At 47.8% G+C, this 15,263-nt stretch overlaps 1 protein-coding gene across 4 annotated transcripts in view; it reads left to right on the plus strand.

Moving 5' to 3' along the window:
• LOC129398241 (huntingtin-interacting protein 1-like) overlaps nt 1-12,153 on the plus strand; it is a 79,694-nt gene extending 67,541 nt beyond the window's left edge. The window contains exons 26-31 of one of the 4 annotated variants that reach the window (XM_063605822.1): nt 251-351; nt 639-744; nt 2,462-2,585; nt 3,455-3,516; nt 6,003-6,111; nt 7,209-12,153. In XM_063605822.1, coding sequence (XP_063461892.1) covers nt 251-351; nt 639-744; nt 2,462-2,572 — 318 coding nt within the window. In that variant the 3' untranslated portion in view covers nt 2,573-2,585; nt 3,455-3,516; nt 6,003-6,111; nt 7,209-12,153. Of the gene's footprint in view, nt 1-250; nt 353-638; nt 745-2,461; nt 2,586-3,454; nt 3,517-6,002; nt 6,112-7,208 lie in introns of those variants that run through there. The other 3 variants (XM_063605824.1, XM_063605825.1, XM_055115095.2) reach the window with 3 other exon arrangements.
• Nucleotides 12,154-15,263: the final 3,110 nt, after the last annotated feature.

Genomic DNA, 15,263 nt, shown 5'->3' on the forward strand with positions numbered 1-15,263 from the left:
AACTCCTGACCTCAAGTGATCCACCTGCCTCAGCCTCCCAAAGTGCTGGGATTACAGGCGAGCGCCACTGCACCCAGCTGGAAAAGCCATTTTGGTCTCTGAATCTTCTTCTTTTTTGTAAAATGGGAATACTAATGCTTATGTCTCAGAGTTACTATGAGGATGATTTGGGATAATATATGTATAAAAGCACCTGCCATATAGTACATGCTCAATAAAAGGTGGCTATTACTATTTTTTATTTCCCTAGGGTACAGCATCCCCTAAAGAGTTTTATGCCAAGAACTCTCGATGGACAGAAGGACTCATCTCAGCCTCCAAGGCTGTGGGCTGGGGAGCCAGTGTCATGGTGTAAGTATCCATTGGTACCAAGGCTCCTCCCATGACCCCTCTTCCATTGATCCACTCCAAACAATAGCTAAGGAGGGAAAAAAAAATCTGTCCCTTAGAAATAAACTATTGATCAGGAAGTCAATAGGACCGAGTTTACAAGGGAGCCTGGCTCTCCCAGGGGACACAGGGCAGGCAGCCTCCCCTCCCTGTTTAGCCAAGGGCGATGGGGTGGTCTGGAGGTGGGAATGTGGAGGAGTTGCAGCTCATTTGCCCGTAACCTAGTCCCTCTTGTCGTTTTCCATCAGGGATGCAGCTGATCTGGTGGTACAAGGCAGAGGGAAATTTGAGGAGCTAATGGTGTGTTCTCATGAAATTGCTGCTAGCACAGCCCAACTTGTGGCTGCATCCAAGGTAGGACCTGGCTGGACCTCCTAGGACGCTGGAAGGCCTGGTTAGAGAGTACTAGGCTAGGTTAAAGAGTACTTGGCTGCATTAGGCAGTACTTGGCTGAGTTAGAGAGTACTTGGCCAGGTTAGATGGCACTTGGCTAGGTTAGACTGTACTTGGCTAGGTTAAAGAGTACTAAGGGGTTAGAGAGTACTTGGCTAGGTTAGATGGTACTTGGCTGGGTTAGAGAATACTAAGGGATTAGAGAATACTTGGCTACGTTAGATAGTACTTGGCTAGGTTAGAGAGTACTTGGCTAGGTTAGATGGTACTTGGTTAGGTTAGATGGTACTTGGCTAGGTTAGAGACTACTTAGGAGTTAGAGAGTACTTGGCTAGGTTAGATAGTACTTGGATGATGGGATGGAACTGGCCCTGAGAACAAATGATTTATCCAGGGCTCAGGTGGATTCGATTCCAAATAAAAATTCACCCTGTTAAGGGTCCCATACTATCCTCTTACAGAGGCTTTTTTTTTTTTTTTTTTGGAGACAGCCTTGCTCTGTCACCCAGGCTGGAGTGCAGTGGCGTGATCTCAGCTCACTGCAACCTCTGCCTCCCAGGTTCAAGTGATTCTCCTGACTCAGCCTCCCGAGTAGCTGGGACTACAGACACGTGCCACCACGCCCAGCTAATTTTTTGTATTTTTAGTGGAGACGGGGTTTCACCGCGTTAGCCAGGATGGCCTCGATCTCCTGACCTTGTGATCCACCCACCTCAGCCTCCCAAAGTGCTGGGATTACAGGCGTGAGCCACCACACCTGGCCTTAGAGGCCTTTCATGTGACAGCAAGGAACGTCTGTACCCAGTCTGTACCCAGGTGTGCCACACATGTCCCTCGTGGCTTTCCTCACATCTGTTACAAGTGGCCTTAGAGAGCCCCAGCAATGCCAACTTCGATTAGCAGTCCTGGCATTCAAGAAACACTCGAATAAGGAATAGGTTGGCATCATAAACAGGTTACCTGGCTTGGCTGTGAGATTCTACAACCCCTCTTTATTAGTGTTCAAATTTGAATCAGGCCGGGCACGATGGCTCACTCCTGTAATCCCAGCACTTTTAGGAGGCCTGAGGTCGGGAGTTCAAGACCAGCCTGGCCAACATGGTGAAATCCAGTTTCTACTAAAAATACAAAAAATTAGCCGGGCGTGGTGGCGGGCACTTGTAATCCCAGCTGCTTGGGAGGCTGAGGCAGGAGAATTGCTTGAACCTGGGAGGTGGAGGTTGCAGTGAGCTAAGATCATGCCATTGCACTCCAGCCTGAGCAACAAGAGCAAACTCTGTCTAAAAAAAAATTATTTTTTGAATCAATATCATCAATGCCCCCAACTGATTCTCATGTAAAGTGTGCCCCAAATCCTTTTTAAGAGTTTCACAGTATCCCAGAGTGTTCTTTGTTTGTCCTTATTTCTTGTCATCCCAAATTGGTTTCCACAACTGGGCACATTGTCCAAATAAGTGATAATGCTTAGAGTTTGGGATCCACCAAGCAAAGAAGCCAGGAATAACTTTTTATATGATAGATATGTCAGGAGCTGACTATAGTCAGCAGATTTTGAGAAGCTGATTGGTGATTACCGTTTGGCCCACATATGTTTGCTAAGAACCATCAGAGCAATTATCTGATTCAGTCCTTGTTGCTCTAGGTGTTGTATGAACCTAAATCCGCTTTGTCCTGGTAGGTGAAAGCTGATAAGGACAGCCCCAACCTAGCCCAGCTGCAGCAGGCCTCTCGGGGAGTGAACCAGGCCACTGCCAGCGTTGTGGCCTCAACCATTTCCGGCAAATCATAGATCGAAGAGACAGGTAGCCTTTCCAAAGGGACCCTTTTCTTATCCACCCTGTTGAGCTCTTCTCTGCATCCTTCCCTGTGATCCCAACCAAATCCCACAGGACTGTGTCTAAATTCTTTTATATTTTTCATCTTTTTATTTTATTTTTTCTTTATTTCTGTTTTTGAGACAGGGTCTCACTCTGTCGCCCAGGCTGGAGTGCAGTGGTACCATCTCTGCTCACTGCAACCTCCACCTCCCTGGTTCACACGATTCTCCTGCCTCAGCTTCCCGAGTAGCTAGGATTATAGGCGCCCGCCACCACGCCTGGCTAATTTTTGTATTTTTAGTAGAGACGGGGTTTCACCATGTTAGCCAAGCTGGTCTCGAACTCCTCACCTCAGGTGATCTGCCCACCTTGGCCTCCCAAAGTTTGCTGGGATTATAGGTGTGAGCCACCGCGCTCTGCCATTTTTTTTTCTTTTTTTAGTTGGAGTCTTTCTCTTGTTGCCCAGGCTGGAGTGCAATGGCGCAATCTTGGCTCACTGCAACCTCCGCCTCCAGGGTTCAAGTGATTCTCCTGCCTTAGCCTCCCAAGTAGCTAGAATTACAGGCGCCCACCGCTGCACCCAGCTAATTTTTGTATTTCTAGTAAAGACGGGGTTTCACCATGTTGGCCAGGCTGGTCTCAAACTCCTGACCTCATGATCCACCCACCTCAGCCTCCCAAAGAGCTAGGATTACAGGAGTGAGCCACCGTTGTCTGGCCCCCTCAGTTACTTTCATGCAGTGTTGACAAATGGCAAGCCAGGCATTTCCACAGAGCATTGGCATTGGCTGCCTCTCAGGTGCCAGTCAGCCAGGGTGGAATTTGATGAGACCTTCTTGTTTCCATCCTTGCAGACAACATGGACTTCTCAAGCATGACGCTGACACAGATCAAACGCCAAGAGATGGATTCTCAGGTGAGAGCTCCATCTGTAAGTCTAGATAGCCTCTATTGCCTAGACATGGACTCTGAATATTATTCCCATGGAGAAAAGCCAGAGGGAAATGAACACAGGTGCACCTACTAACCCAAGACTGAATGTAAATCTTGCCGGAAGAAACAGTGGAGGTAGAGAAGGTGATTAGTGAATCACCTTGTTTTTTTTTTGTTTGTCTTGTTTTGTTTTTTTTCTTTTTTGAGACGGAGTCTCGTCCTGTCGCCCAGGCTGGAGTGCAGTGGCGTGATCTCGGCTCACCGCACTCTCCACCTCCCAGGTTCAAGCAATTCTTCTACTTCAACCTCCCAAGTAGCTGGGATTACAGATGTGCGTCACCACACCTAGCTAATTTTTTTTTTTTTTTTTTTGAGACGGAGTCTTGCTCTGTCGCCCAGGCTGGAGTGCAGTGGTGTGATCTCGGCTCACTGCAAGCTCCCTCTCTCAGGTTCACGCCATTCTCCTGCCTCAGCCTCTCTGAGTAGCTGGAACTACAGGCGCCCACCACCATGCCTGGCTAATTTTTTGTATTTTTAGTAGAGACAGGGTTTCACCGTGTTAGCCAGGATGGTCTCGATCTCCTGACCTCGTGATCTGCCTGCCTTGGCCTCCCAAACTGCTGGGATTACAAGCGTGAGCCACCGTGCCCGGCCTTAATTTTTTATTTTTAATAGAGATAAGGTTTCACCATGCTGGCCAGGCTGGTCTCAAACTCCTGACCTTGTGATCTGCCCACCTGGGCCTTCCAAAGTGCTGGGATTACAGGCGTGAGCCACCGGCCCTTTTTTTTTTTTAAATAAGATAGAGACGGGGTCTTACTATGTTGCCCAGGCTGGTCTCAACTCCTGGCCTCACACAACCCTCCTGCCTCAGCCTCCCAAAGGGCTGGGATTACAGGCGTGAGCCACCACGCCCAGCCAAGATCAGACTCTTAACTCTTGCCCACTGTTCTTGGACTAACGTTCCTCTACATGTTATCCAGGATCTCTTAGTATCCACAAACTTAATAGTCTTACTATAAACACTGTTTTAGACTTCTGGTATGAATTATTTGTGTATGACTTTTAGTTTTAAAAGAGAAAATCCTTTCAACTCATCAAAGGCAATGCCATTATTTCTCTCTGTTGTTCTATAAAGTCATATCATGTAAAATAGGTATCAGCGAGATCCTTTAAAAAAAAATTGACATAGTTTTCCTAGAATAACTGGTCATCAGTCTTGGGGTGAATTTCAAATTGGAATTGTTAAAGTACTCCAAGATGTGTCACTCAGCATTTTTTTTTCTTTTTTTGAGTCAGGGCCTTGCTCTGTTCCCCAGGCTGGAGTGCAGTGGTGTGATCACAGCTCACTGCAGCCTCAAACGCCTGGGCTCAGGCGGATCCTCCCACCTCAGCCTCCTGAGTAGCTGGGACTACAGGTACACACCACCATGCCCAGCTAATTTTTCCTTCTTTTTTTTTTTTTTGAGACCGAGTCTTGCTCTGTTGCCTAGGCTGGAGTGAGTACAATGGCACGATCTTGGTTCACTGCAACCTCCGCCTTCCAGGTTCAAGCGATTCTCCTACCTCAGCCTCCAAAGTAGCTGGGATTACAGACATGCACCACCACACCTGGCTAATTTTGTATATTTTTAGTAGAGACGGGGTTTCATCATGTTGGTCAGGCTAGTCTCAAACTCCTGACCCCAGGTGATCCACCCACGTTGGCCTCCTAAAGTGCTGGGATTACGGGCATAAGCCACCATGCCCGGCCAGCAAATATTCCTTGAATTAAGAAATAAAATAAATTACATTAATGAGAAGTAGAGCTAGACAAGATCACCCTTTCCTTTATAGTAAGATTTTCCAGGCTTTTTCCTGTAGCAGTAATAAGCGTAAGTTGCACAAATACCTGAAAGATATCAGAACCATCATATTTGCTTCCTACCTGGGTTTCTAGGGAACTGGGATTGAAGAAGGGTTACAACTAGACTGGTACTCACCATACAGTTAGGCTAAACATTAGAGTTGTTTTTAGATAGTGATTTCTCAGAGGAACAGAAGATAAGCCCACCTACCATTTAGGCATTTGTAAAGCATCATTCACTTCCAGTAGAAGATCACAGTGAGTAAAGCATAAGAGCTACTGGGATAGATAAATGAATGGGAGAATGGAAAAATTAGAGCAAAGAAGAGAATTGAAATTGAGGGCCAGATAAAGTATGGAAACAGGGTGAATAATATGGAAGAAGAGGAATTCACAATGCAGCAGAAAGGGAGTAATCAAAATAAGATAGATGTAGGCTGGGCATGGTGTTTCATGCCTGTAATCTCAGCACTTTGGGAGGCCAAGACAGGAGGATCTCTTGAGGCCAGGAGTTCACTACCAGCCTGGGCAGCAGAACAAGACCCCATCTCTATAAAAAAATAAATAAAAATTAAATCTCTGAGAGCTGATTAAGAGAAAATCCCACTTACTTTCCCTTACAGGTTAGGGTGCTAGAGCTAGAAAATGAATTGCAGAAGGAGCGTCAAAAACTGGGAGAGCTTCGGAAAAAGCACTACGAGCTTGCTGGTGTTGCTGAGGGCTGGGAAGAAGGTAAGCTGACTCCAAGGATGGGCACTAACCCGCAGCAGGGAGGGGAAGCTGTGTGGCCAGGGCCTTCCCCTAGAATGGAATAGAACAAGGAACCCACCAGATCGGTGGCTTCTTCCTTCTCTTCTCTCCTCATGGAACCTGTTTTCTCTTCCGTTGTAAATAACCTTTAAGCCTAACTTTGGGTGAAGTTATGGTGATTTGAAAGCTTTTGTTGTCACCTTTTAAGACCTAAACATTGATCATAACTCACTCACTGCCATTCCCTCCCAGGCCCAGCTAGCCTTGCCAACTCCCTGGGAATTTAGTTTCTGGCCAGCAGAGAGTTGAAAAATGAATAAATAGTGGTCAGTCGAGATCTGGCAGACAGGGACAAGTGAATTACAAGTTTCTGTCTATCTAGAGCCAGTGAAGGGCGACAATTGCCAAAAGACAGAAGGGATCAGGTGCTAGGCCGGGTGTGGTGGCTCATGCCTATAATCCCAGCACTTTGGGAGGCTGAGGCGGGCGGATCACGAGGTCAGGAGATCGAGACCATCCTGGCTAACACGGTGAAACCCCGTCTCTACTAAAAATACAAAAAATTAGCCTGGCGTGGTGGTGGGCGCCTGTAGTCCCAGCTACTCAGGAGGCTGAGGCAGGAGAATGGCGTGAACCCGGGAGGCGGAGCTTGCAGTGAGCCGAGATCGCGCCACTGCACTCCAGCCTGGGCGACAGAGCGAGACTCCATCTCAAAAAAAAAAAAAAAAAAAAAGACGGGATCAGGTGCTGAGAAATGGAGTGGCATGGAGTCACATTCAGCCTGCCAGCCCAGAGACTTGCCATCCATCACCTCGAGTCTATATGTTGTTGTCTGCATGTCGAAAGCAGTCAACTTGATCACAGCCAAGATTGTTCACTCTTAGTGGACTCAACTGACTCTGGGCACCAACCATAGACAGATCCTAGTCATTCCTAGACACGAAACTTGGGGACTATGTGATTACACCATGGTTATAATTATAATGTATTTTTGAGCCCCCATGGTGGCAGGTTTTGTTGGTTAAGTGAATGAATGCATTCATGAGTGCTTTGCAACATAAATTATCATTGTCTTTTAGGAACAGAGGCATCTCCACCTACACTGCAAGAAGCGGTAACCGAAAAAGAATAGAGCCAAACCAACACCCCATATGTCAGTGTAAATCCTTGTTACCTATCTCGTGTGTGTTATTTCCCCAGCCACAGGCCAAATCCTTGGAGTCCCAGGGGCAGCCACACCACTGCCATTACCCAGTGCCGAGGACATGCATGACACTTCCAAAGACTCCCTCCATAGCGACACCCTTTCTGTTTGGACCCATGGTCATCTCTGTTCTTTCCCCGCCTCCCTAGTTAGCATCCAGGCTGGCCAGTGCTGCCCATGAGCAAGCCTAGGTACAAAGAGGGGTGGTGGGGGGCAGGGCCACTCAACAGAGAGGACCAACATCCAGTCCTGCTGACTATTTGACCCCCACAACAATGGGTATCCTTAATAGAGGGGCTGCTTGTTGTTTGTTGACAGCTTGGAAAGGGAAGATCTTATGCCTTTTCTTTTCTGTTTTCTTCTCAGTCTTTTCGGTTTCATCATTTGCACAAACTTGTGAGCATCAGAGGGCTGATGGATTCCAAACCAGGACACTACCCTGAGAGCTGCACAGTCAGAAGGACGGCAGGAGTGTCCTGGCTGTGAATGCCAAAGCCATTCTCCCCCTCTTTGGGCAGTGCCATGGATTTCCACTGCTTCTTATGGTGGTTGGTTGGGTTTTTTGGTTTTTTTTTTTTTTTAAGTTTCACTCACATAGCCAACTCTCCCAAAGGGCACACCCCTGGGGCTGAGTCTCCAGGGCCCCCCCACTGTGGTAGCTCCAGCGATGGTGCTGCCCAGGCCTCTCGGTGCTCCATCTCCGCCTCCACACTGAACAAGTGCTGGCCCACCCAGTCCATGCTCCAGGGTCAAGCGGAGCTGCTGAGTGACAGCTTTCCTCAAAAAGCAGAAGGAGAGTGAGTGCCTTTCCCTCCTAAAGCTGAATCCCGGCGGAAAGCCTCTGTCTGCCTTTACAAGGGAGAAGACAACAGAAAGAGGGACAAGAGGGTTCACACAGCCCAGTTCCCGTGACCAGGCTCAAAAACTTGATCACATGCTTGAATGGAGCTGGTGAGATCAACAACACTACTTCCCTGCCGGAATGAACTGTCCGTGAATGGTCTCTGTCAAGCGGGCCATCTCCCTTGGCCCAGAGAGGGAGTGTGGGAGTGATTCCCAACTCCTTTCTGCAGACGTCTGCCTTGGCATCCTCTTGAATAGGAAGATCGTTCCACCTTCTACGCAATTGACAAACCCGGAAGATCAGATGCAATTGCTCCCATCAGGAAAGAACCCTATACTTGGTTTGCTACCCTTAGTATTTATTACTAACCTCCCTTAAGCAGCAACAGCCTACAAAGAGATGCTTGGAGCAATCAGGACTTCAGGTGTGACTAGCAAGGCTCATCTTTCTGCCCGGCTACATCAGCCTTCAAGAATCAGAAGAAAGGCCAAGGTGCTGGACTGTTACTGACTTGGATCCCAAAGCAAGGAGATCATTTGGAGCTCTTGGGTCAGAGAAAATGAGAAAGGACAGAGCCAGCGGCTCCAACTCCTTTCAGCCACATGCCCCAGGCTCTCGCTGCCCTGTGGACAGGATGAGGACAGAGGGCACATGAACAGCTTGCCAGGGATGGGCAGCCCAACAGCACTTTTCCTCTTCTAGATGGACCCCAGCATTTAAGTGACCTTCTGATCTTGGAAAAACAGCGTCTTCCTTCTTTATCTATAGCAACTCATTGGTGGTAGCCATCAAGCACTTCCCAGGATCTGCTCCAACAGAATATTGCTAGGTTTTGCTACATGACGGGTTGTGAGACTTCTGTTTGATCACTGTGAACCAACCCCCATCTCCCTAGCCCACCCCCCTCCCCAACTCCCTCTCTGTGCATTTTCTAAGTGGGACATTCAAAAAACTCTCTCCCAGGACCTCGGATGACCATACTCAGACGTGTGACCTCCATACTGGGCTAAGGAAGTATCAGCACTAGAAATTGGGCAGTCTTAATGTTGAATGCTGCTTTCTGCTTAGTATTTTTTTGATTCAAGGCTCAGAAGGAATGGTGCGTGGCTTCCCTGTCCCAGTTGTGGCAACTAAACCAATCAGTGTGTTCTTGATGCGGGTCAACATTTCCAAAAGTGGCTAGTCCTCACTTCTAGATCTCAGCCATTCTAACTCATATGTTCCCAATTACCAAGGGGTGGCTGGGCACAGTGGCTCACGCCTGTAATCCCAGCACTTTGAGAGGCTGAGGTGGTTGGATCACCTGAGGTCAGGAGTTCGAGACCAGCCTGTCCAACATGGTGAAACCCCCATCTCTACTAAAAATACCAAAAATTAGCCGAGCGTAGTGACGGGTGCCCGTAATCCCAGCTACTCAGTAGGCTGAGACAGGAGAATCACCTGAACCCCAGAGGCAGAGGTTGCAGTGAGCTGAGATCACGCCATTGTACTCCAGCCTGGGCAACAAGAGCAAAACTCCGTCTCAAAAAAAAAAAAAAAAAAATTACAAATGGGGTAAACAGTCTAGTGTAATGGATCAAATTAAGATTCTCTGCCCAGCTGGGCACAGTGGTGCATGCCTGTAATCCCAGAACTTTGGGAGGCCAAGACGGGATGATTGCTTGAGCTCAGGAGTTTGAGACCAGGCTGGGCATCATAGCAAGACCTCATCTCTACTAAAATTCAAAAACAAAATTAGCCGGGCATGATGGTGCATGCCTGTAGTCTCAGCTAGTTGGGGAGCTAAGGTGGGAGAATTGCTTGAGCTTGGGAAGTCGAGGCTGCAGTCAGCCCTGATTGTGCCACTGCACTCCGGCCTGGGTGACAGAGTGAGACCCTGTCTCAAAAAAAAAAAAAAAAAAAAAAAAAAAGATTCTGTGTCAGAGCCCAGCCCAGGAGTTTGAGGCTGCAATGAGCCATGATTTCCCACTGCACTCCAGCCTGAGTGACAGAGCGAGACTCCATCTCTTTAAAAACAAACAAAAAATTATCTGAATGATCCTGTCTCTAAAAAGAAGCCACAGAAATGTTTAAAAACTTCATCGACTTAGCCTGAGTCATAACGGTTAAGAAAGCACTTAAACAGAAGCAGAGGCTAATTCAGTGTCACATGAGGAAGTAGCTGTCAGATGTCACATAATTACTTTCGTAATAGCTCAGATTAGAATGGCTACCCCATTCTCTAGACAAAATCAAATTGTCCTATTGTGACTCTTCTAAAAATGAAGATGAAGAGGTATTTAATGACACAACTTGGATTAAAACGGGAATCACATCTTAAAGCTAAAAATGAACCTGCAAGCCTTCTAAATGAGTCGCCGAGCATCACTAGTGACAAGTCTCGGGTGAGCGTAAATGGGTCATGACAAGATGGGACAGCAACAAAATCATGGCTTAGGATCGACAAGAAGTTAAAAAACAGCTGCATCTGTTACTTAAGTTTGTAAGACAGTGCCCTGAGACCTCTAGAGAAAAGATGTTTGTTTACTTAAGAGAAAGAGGCCAGACATGGTGTCTCACGTGTTTAATCCCAGCACTTTGGGAGGCAGGGGCGGGTGGATCACCTGAGGTCAGGAGTTCAAGACTAGCCTGGCCAACATGGTGAAACCCCATCTCTACTAAAAATACAAAAATTAGCCGGGCATGGTGGCAGGCGCCTATAATCCCAGCTACTGGGGAGGCTGAGGCAGGAGAATCACTTGAACCTGGGGGACAGAGGTTGTAGTGAGCCAAGATCGCACCACTGCACTCCAGCCTGGGTCACAGACTGAGACTCCATCTCAAAAAAAAAAAAAAAAAAAAGAGAGAGAGAGAAAGAAATAGAAGAGCCATCTTGGCAGGGTTATTTTATATCTGAGCAAGGAGTTTAAATGAGACTAGTTTAGATTGTCTGCTGATGCAGCCGTCCATAGCAGTACCCCTAAAATCTCACCAGAATACGGGTCCCTCTAACCCAGTGGCTGGAAGAACCACTGTCTAGAGCAACTTTTCTTGGAACTGTCCCAGCTACCAACTCAGACACCAAGGTTTATGCCACCAGGTAACACGGGGATCACAGGTACATGTCGCTCCGGTCAGATTAGTTGGCTTTGGCCCCTCGACCCTGTGCAGGAGCTAGTTCTCAGCTTGCAGCTGAAAGTTCCCTCTTAGCTCCTTAGTCTAGAGGGGTCTCCTGGCTCCATTTGGCCCTGGTCTTTAATAACCGGTCAGCATCTTGCTACCTTCTACCACCTTTCCAAATCTCTGGAAATCCTGCCAGGGAAAGCCTCCAGTTCCAACACTGGCTTTCCAAGCAAACTGGCTTTGCCCTCTCTCTGCCATCCTTGTCCTCCAGAGACTGCACCACCTGTAGCATAGAAAACCACCACCACGGACCTGCCAGCCATCGGCGCAGCAAACCAGCCAGCTGTTTGCTGCCAAATTCCTTCCTCTCCCAGGTCCAGACCAAATACAAGATCAGCACCACACCGTGGTGTTGTCAGGAGCCAAAGCAACAGGAAACAATTCAATGCTGTTGGGTTCGATTCTGAGAGTAGATTTTTCCAGACATGTCTTTCAGGTGACCCTCAACTACCTCAGGTTTGAAGGCCCTAAATGAAACTGATTACCACTCATAGGGACAAACCGAGGGGGTTCGGTTACATCTTGGTGATAATGCAATTGTCTCAAACTTATAACAAACTCTTTCACATTTCAGTTTGCAGGGATAGGGTTGGGTTTGTTTTTCTTCTGTTTTTAACCTTTCCCCTGGGTTTCCATTAGGGTAGTTCCTTGAAATGAATTTCATTTTTCACTGAGTGCCTACCTTCCCAGGGCAGGTGGCCACTGGCTTCTGTTTCCCTCCAACAATACTTTTATTATGGTATTAAGACCTTTCTTTGTATAATACATTGCATCTGTGTTTTCAATTTTTCAAATAAATATTTCCGCCTGGCAATGGAGCGTGGTGGTGATTGACCAGCCAGCGTGGCTCTGAGGTATAGGCTCCAGTGAGAAGCCTGCATTTGTATCCTGGGGTTCATGGAATCCACTTAGCCCCACACCTCTGGGAATATATCTTAGAAATATTAGTTTGAGCCGGGTGTGGTGGCTCACACCAGTAATCCCAGCTCTTAGGGAGGCAGAGGCAGGAGGATAGCTTGAGCCCAGGAGTTAAGAGACCTGCCTGGAAAATATAGTGAGAAGCTGTTCTCCACAAAAAGGAAAAAAAAAAAAGAAATATTAGTTTGATATTGGGCATGGTGGCTCATGCCTGTAATCCCAGCAATTTGGGAGCCCGCAGTGGGAGGATCACTTGAGTGCAGGAGTTTGAGAGCAACCTGGGCAGCATAGCAAGACCCCGTCTACAACAAAATTAACTGGGAATGGTAGCATATGCCTGTAGTCCCAGCTACTTGGGAGGCTGAGTCAGGAGGCTCACTTCAGCCCAGGAGGTTGAGGCTGCAGTGATCACGCCATTGCACTCCACCTTGGGCAACAGAGCAAGACCCTGTCTCTTGAAAAAAAAAAAAAGACATTTGTTTGCACTTCTTAAACATGTTCCATCCTCCCTGTACGCTCTCCTGTCCATGGGAATGATCAAATAGAAAGTCCCGAAGTGGGCCAAGGACTGTGGCTCACACCTGTAATCCCAGCAGTTTGGGAGACTGATGCGGGTGGATCACCTGAGGTCGGGAGTTCAAGACCAGCCTAACCAACATGGAGAAACCCCATCTCTACTAAAAATACAAAATTAGCCAAGTGTGGTGACATATGTCTGTAGTCCCAGCTACTCGGGAGGCTGAGGCAGGAGAATCACTTGAACCCAGGAGGCGGAGGTTGTGGTAAGCCGAGATCACGCCACTGCATTCCAGTCTGGGCAACAAGAGCGAAACTCCGTCTCAAAAAAAAAGTCCCGAAGTGGTTAACACTGCCATTTAGGCTGGGCATGGTGATTCATGCCTGTAATCCCAGCACTTTGGGAGGCCAAGGCATTTGAGACCAGCCCGGGCAACATGGCAAAACCCTGTCTCTATAAAAAATACAAAAAAAAAAAAAAAAAAAAAAGCTGGGCATGGTGGTGTGCACCTGTACCCCCAGCTTCTAGGGAGGGCGAGATGGGAGAATCATGTGAGCCCCTGGAGAGGTCGAGGCTGCGGTAAGCCATGACTGCGCTACTGCACTCCAACCTGGATGACAGAGACCCTGTCTAAAAAAACATAATATTTAAAAAAAAAAAAAAACTTGTCATATAGATCAGGTCTCATAAAATCTGGGGGTTCAGGCTGTGGCTCCTCCCTCTGCACCCTTGCGATGCAAATTAACCTATTACCTTAAAATGAGATGTGACCAATTCTGCTCAGAGACAGAAGCTACTGGTCAAAGGGATTCAGAGCAAACCAGTCACAGCTACCAGAGGATTTACAGAGGGAGCTAACAGAGCCGGGCTGGGCTGCAGAGCGACCTTTCCACAGCACGCTGCAACCTAATACAGTGTGTTAAGCCAGGGGACCTACAGGGGAGATACAGATTGGGAAAGGCTGGGCTTGGTAAGCAGGAGAATTGGCCCAAATGACTCATCACATAAGGAGAGAATGAGGCAGGTAATCAGAAGCTAGCATCTCTAACTAAGGAGATCAAAGAACCAGTGGGATCACCTTGCTCAGTGGGAAGGTGATCTGGATAAATACCAAAGACGGGGACACTTGCCTGCAGCTGGGCTTTTCTGCTCCCAGTGACAGAATGCCAAAGTGAGCCTGCTCCATTTAAAGCATAGGCAGGGCGCAATGACTCATGCCTGTAATCCCAGCACTTTAGGAGGCCCAAGCAGGTGGATCACTTGAGTCCAAGAATTCAAGACCAGCCTGGGCAACATGAAGAAACTCTATCTCTACAAAAAATACAAAAAACTAGCTGGGTGTGGTGGCACATGCCTGTAGTCACAGCTACTTGGGAGACTGAGGCAGGAGGATTGCTTGAGCCCGGGAGGCAGAGGTTGCAGTGAGCTATGATGGTGCCACTGCACACTCCAGCCTGGGCGACAGAGTCAGACATTGTCTCAAAAAAAAAAAAAAAAAAACCATCTTGAACTGTCCTTTAAAAGCTCTACTAGGCTGGGCACAGTGGCTCATGCCTGTAATCCCAGCACTTTGGGAGGCCAAGGCGGAGGATCACTTGAGGTCAGGAGTTCGAGACCGGCCTGGCCAACGTGGTGAAACCCCATCTCTACTAAAAATACAAAAATTAGCTGGGTGTGGCAACATGCACCTGTAATCCCAGCTACTCGGGAAGCTGAGGCACAAGAATCGCTTGAACCTGGAAGGCAGAGGTTGCAGCGAGCCAAGATCATGCCACTGCACTCCAACCTGGGCAACAGAGCAAGCCTCCCTCTCAAAAAAATAAAAAATAAAAGGTCTATTCAATTGTGCAGACAAGGGAAAGTGGTTGATTGGCTTTAGGCAACGGGGTGACATGATGAGATTTGCATTCTGAAAAGACCATTCTGATTGCAGTATGGAGGACAGAGTGGCGTGGAGCTGGAGTAGACAGGGGAAACTGACAAGGAAGTTATTGTCATAGTCCAGGCAAAGGGTGACGGCATGTGAGACAGGATAGTGGCAGGAGAGACAGGAGAAATGGCAGGCCAGAGAGACACATGGCAGGTAAAATGGACATGGACAGACAGGAGTTGGGTTACATAGAAGGGGGCTAGGGAAGGAGCTTTTAGGGAGGGGTCCTGGGTTTCTGGATTGTGAAATTAGTGGTGCCATCTACCTGGAAGAAGGCCAGGCTCAGCATAGATATTATGATATGTTTTGAGCTGAATTGCTTTTTTTTGAGACAGAATCTACACTCCGTTGCCCAGGCTGGAGTACAGTGGCACAATCTCAGCTCACTGCACCCTCCACCTCCAGGGTTCAAGCAATTCTCCTGCCTCAGCCTCCCAAGGAGCTGGGATTACAAGCGCCCGACACCACACCCGGCTAACTTTTTGTATTTTTAGTAGAGACCAGGTTTCACCATGTTGGCCAAGCTGGTTTCGAATTCCTGACCTCAAGTGATCGTCCC

Source organism: Pan paniscus, chromosome 6, assembly GCF_029289425.2.
Source record: "Pan paniscus chromosome 6, NHGRI_mPanPan1-v2.0_pri, whole genome shotgun sequence".
Taxonomy (NCBI): Eukaryota; Metazoa; Chordata; class Mammalia; order Primates; family Hominidae; genus Pan; species Pan paniscus.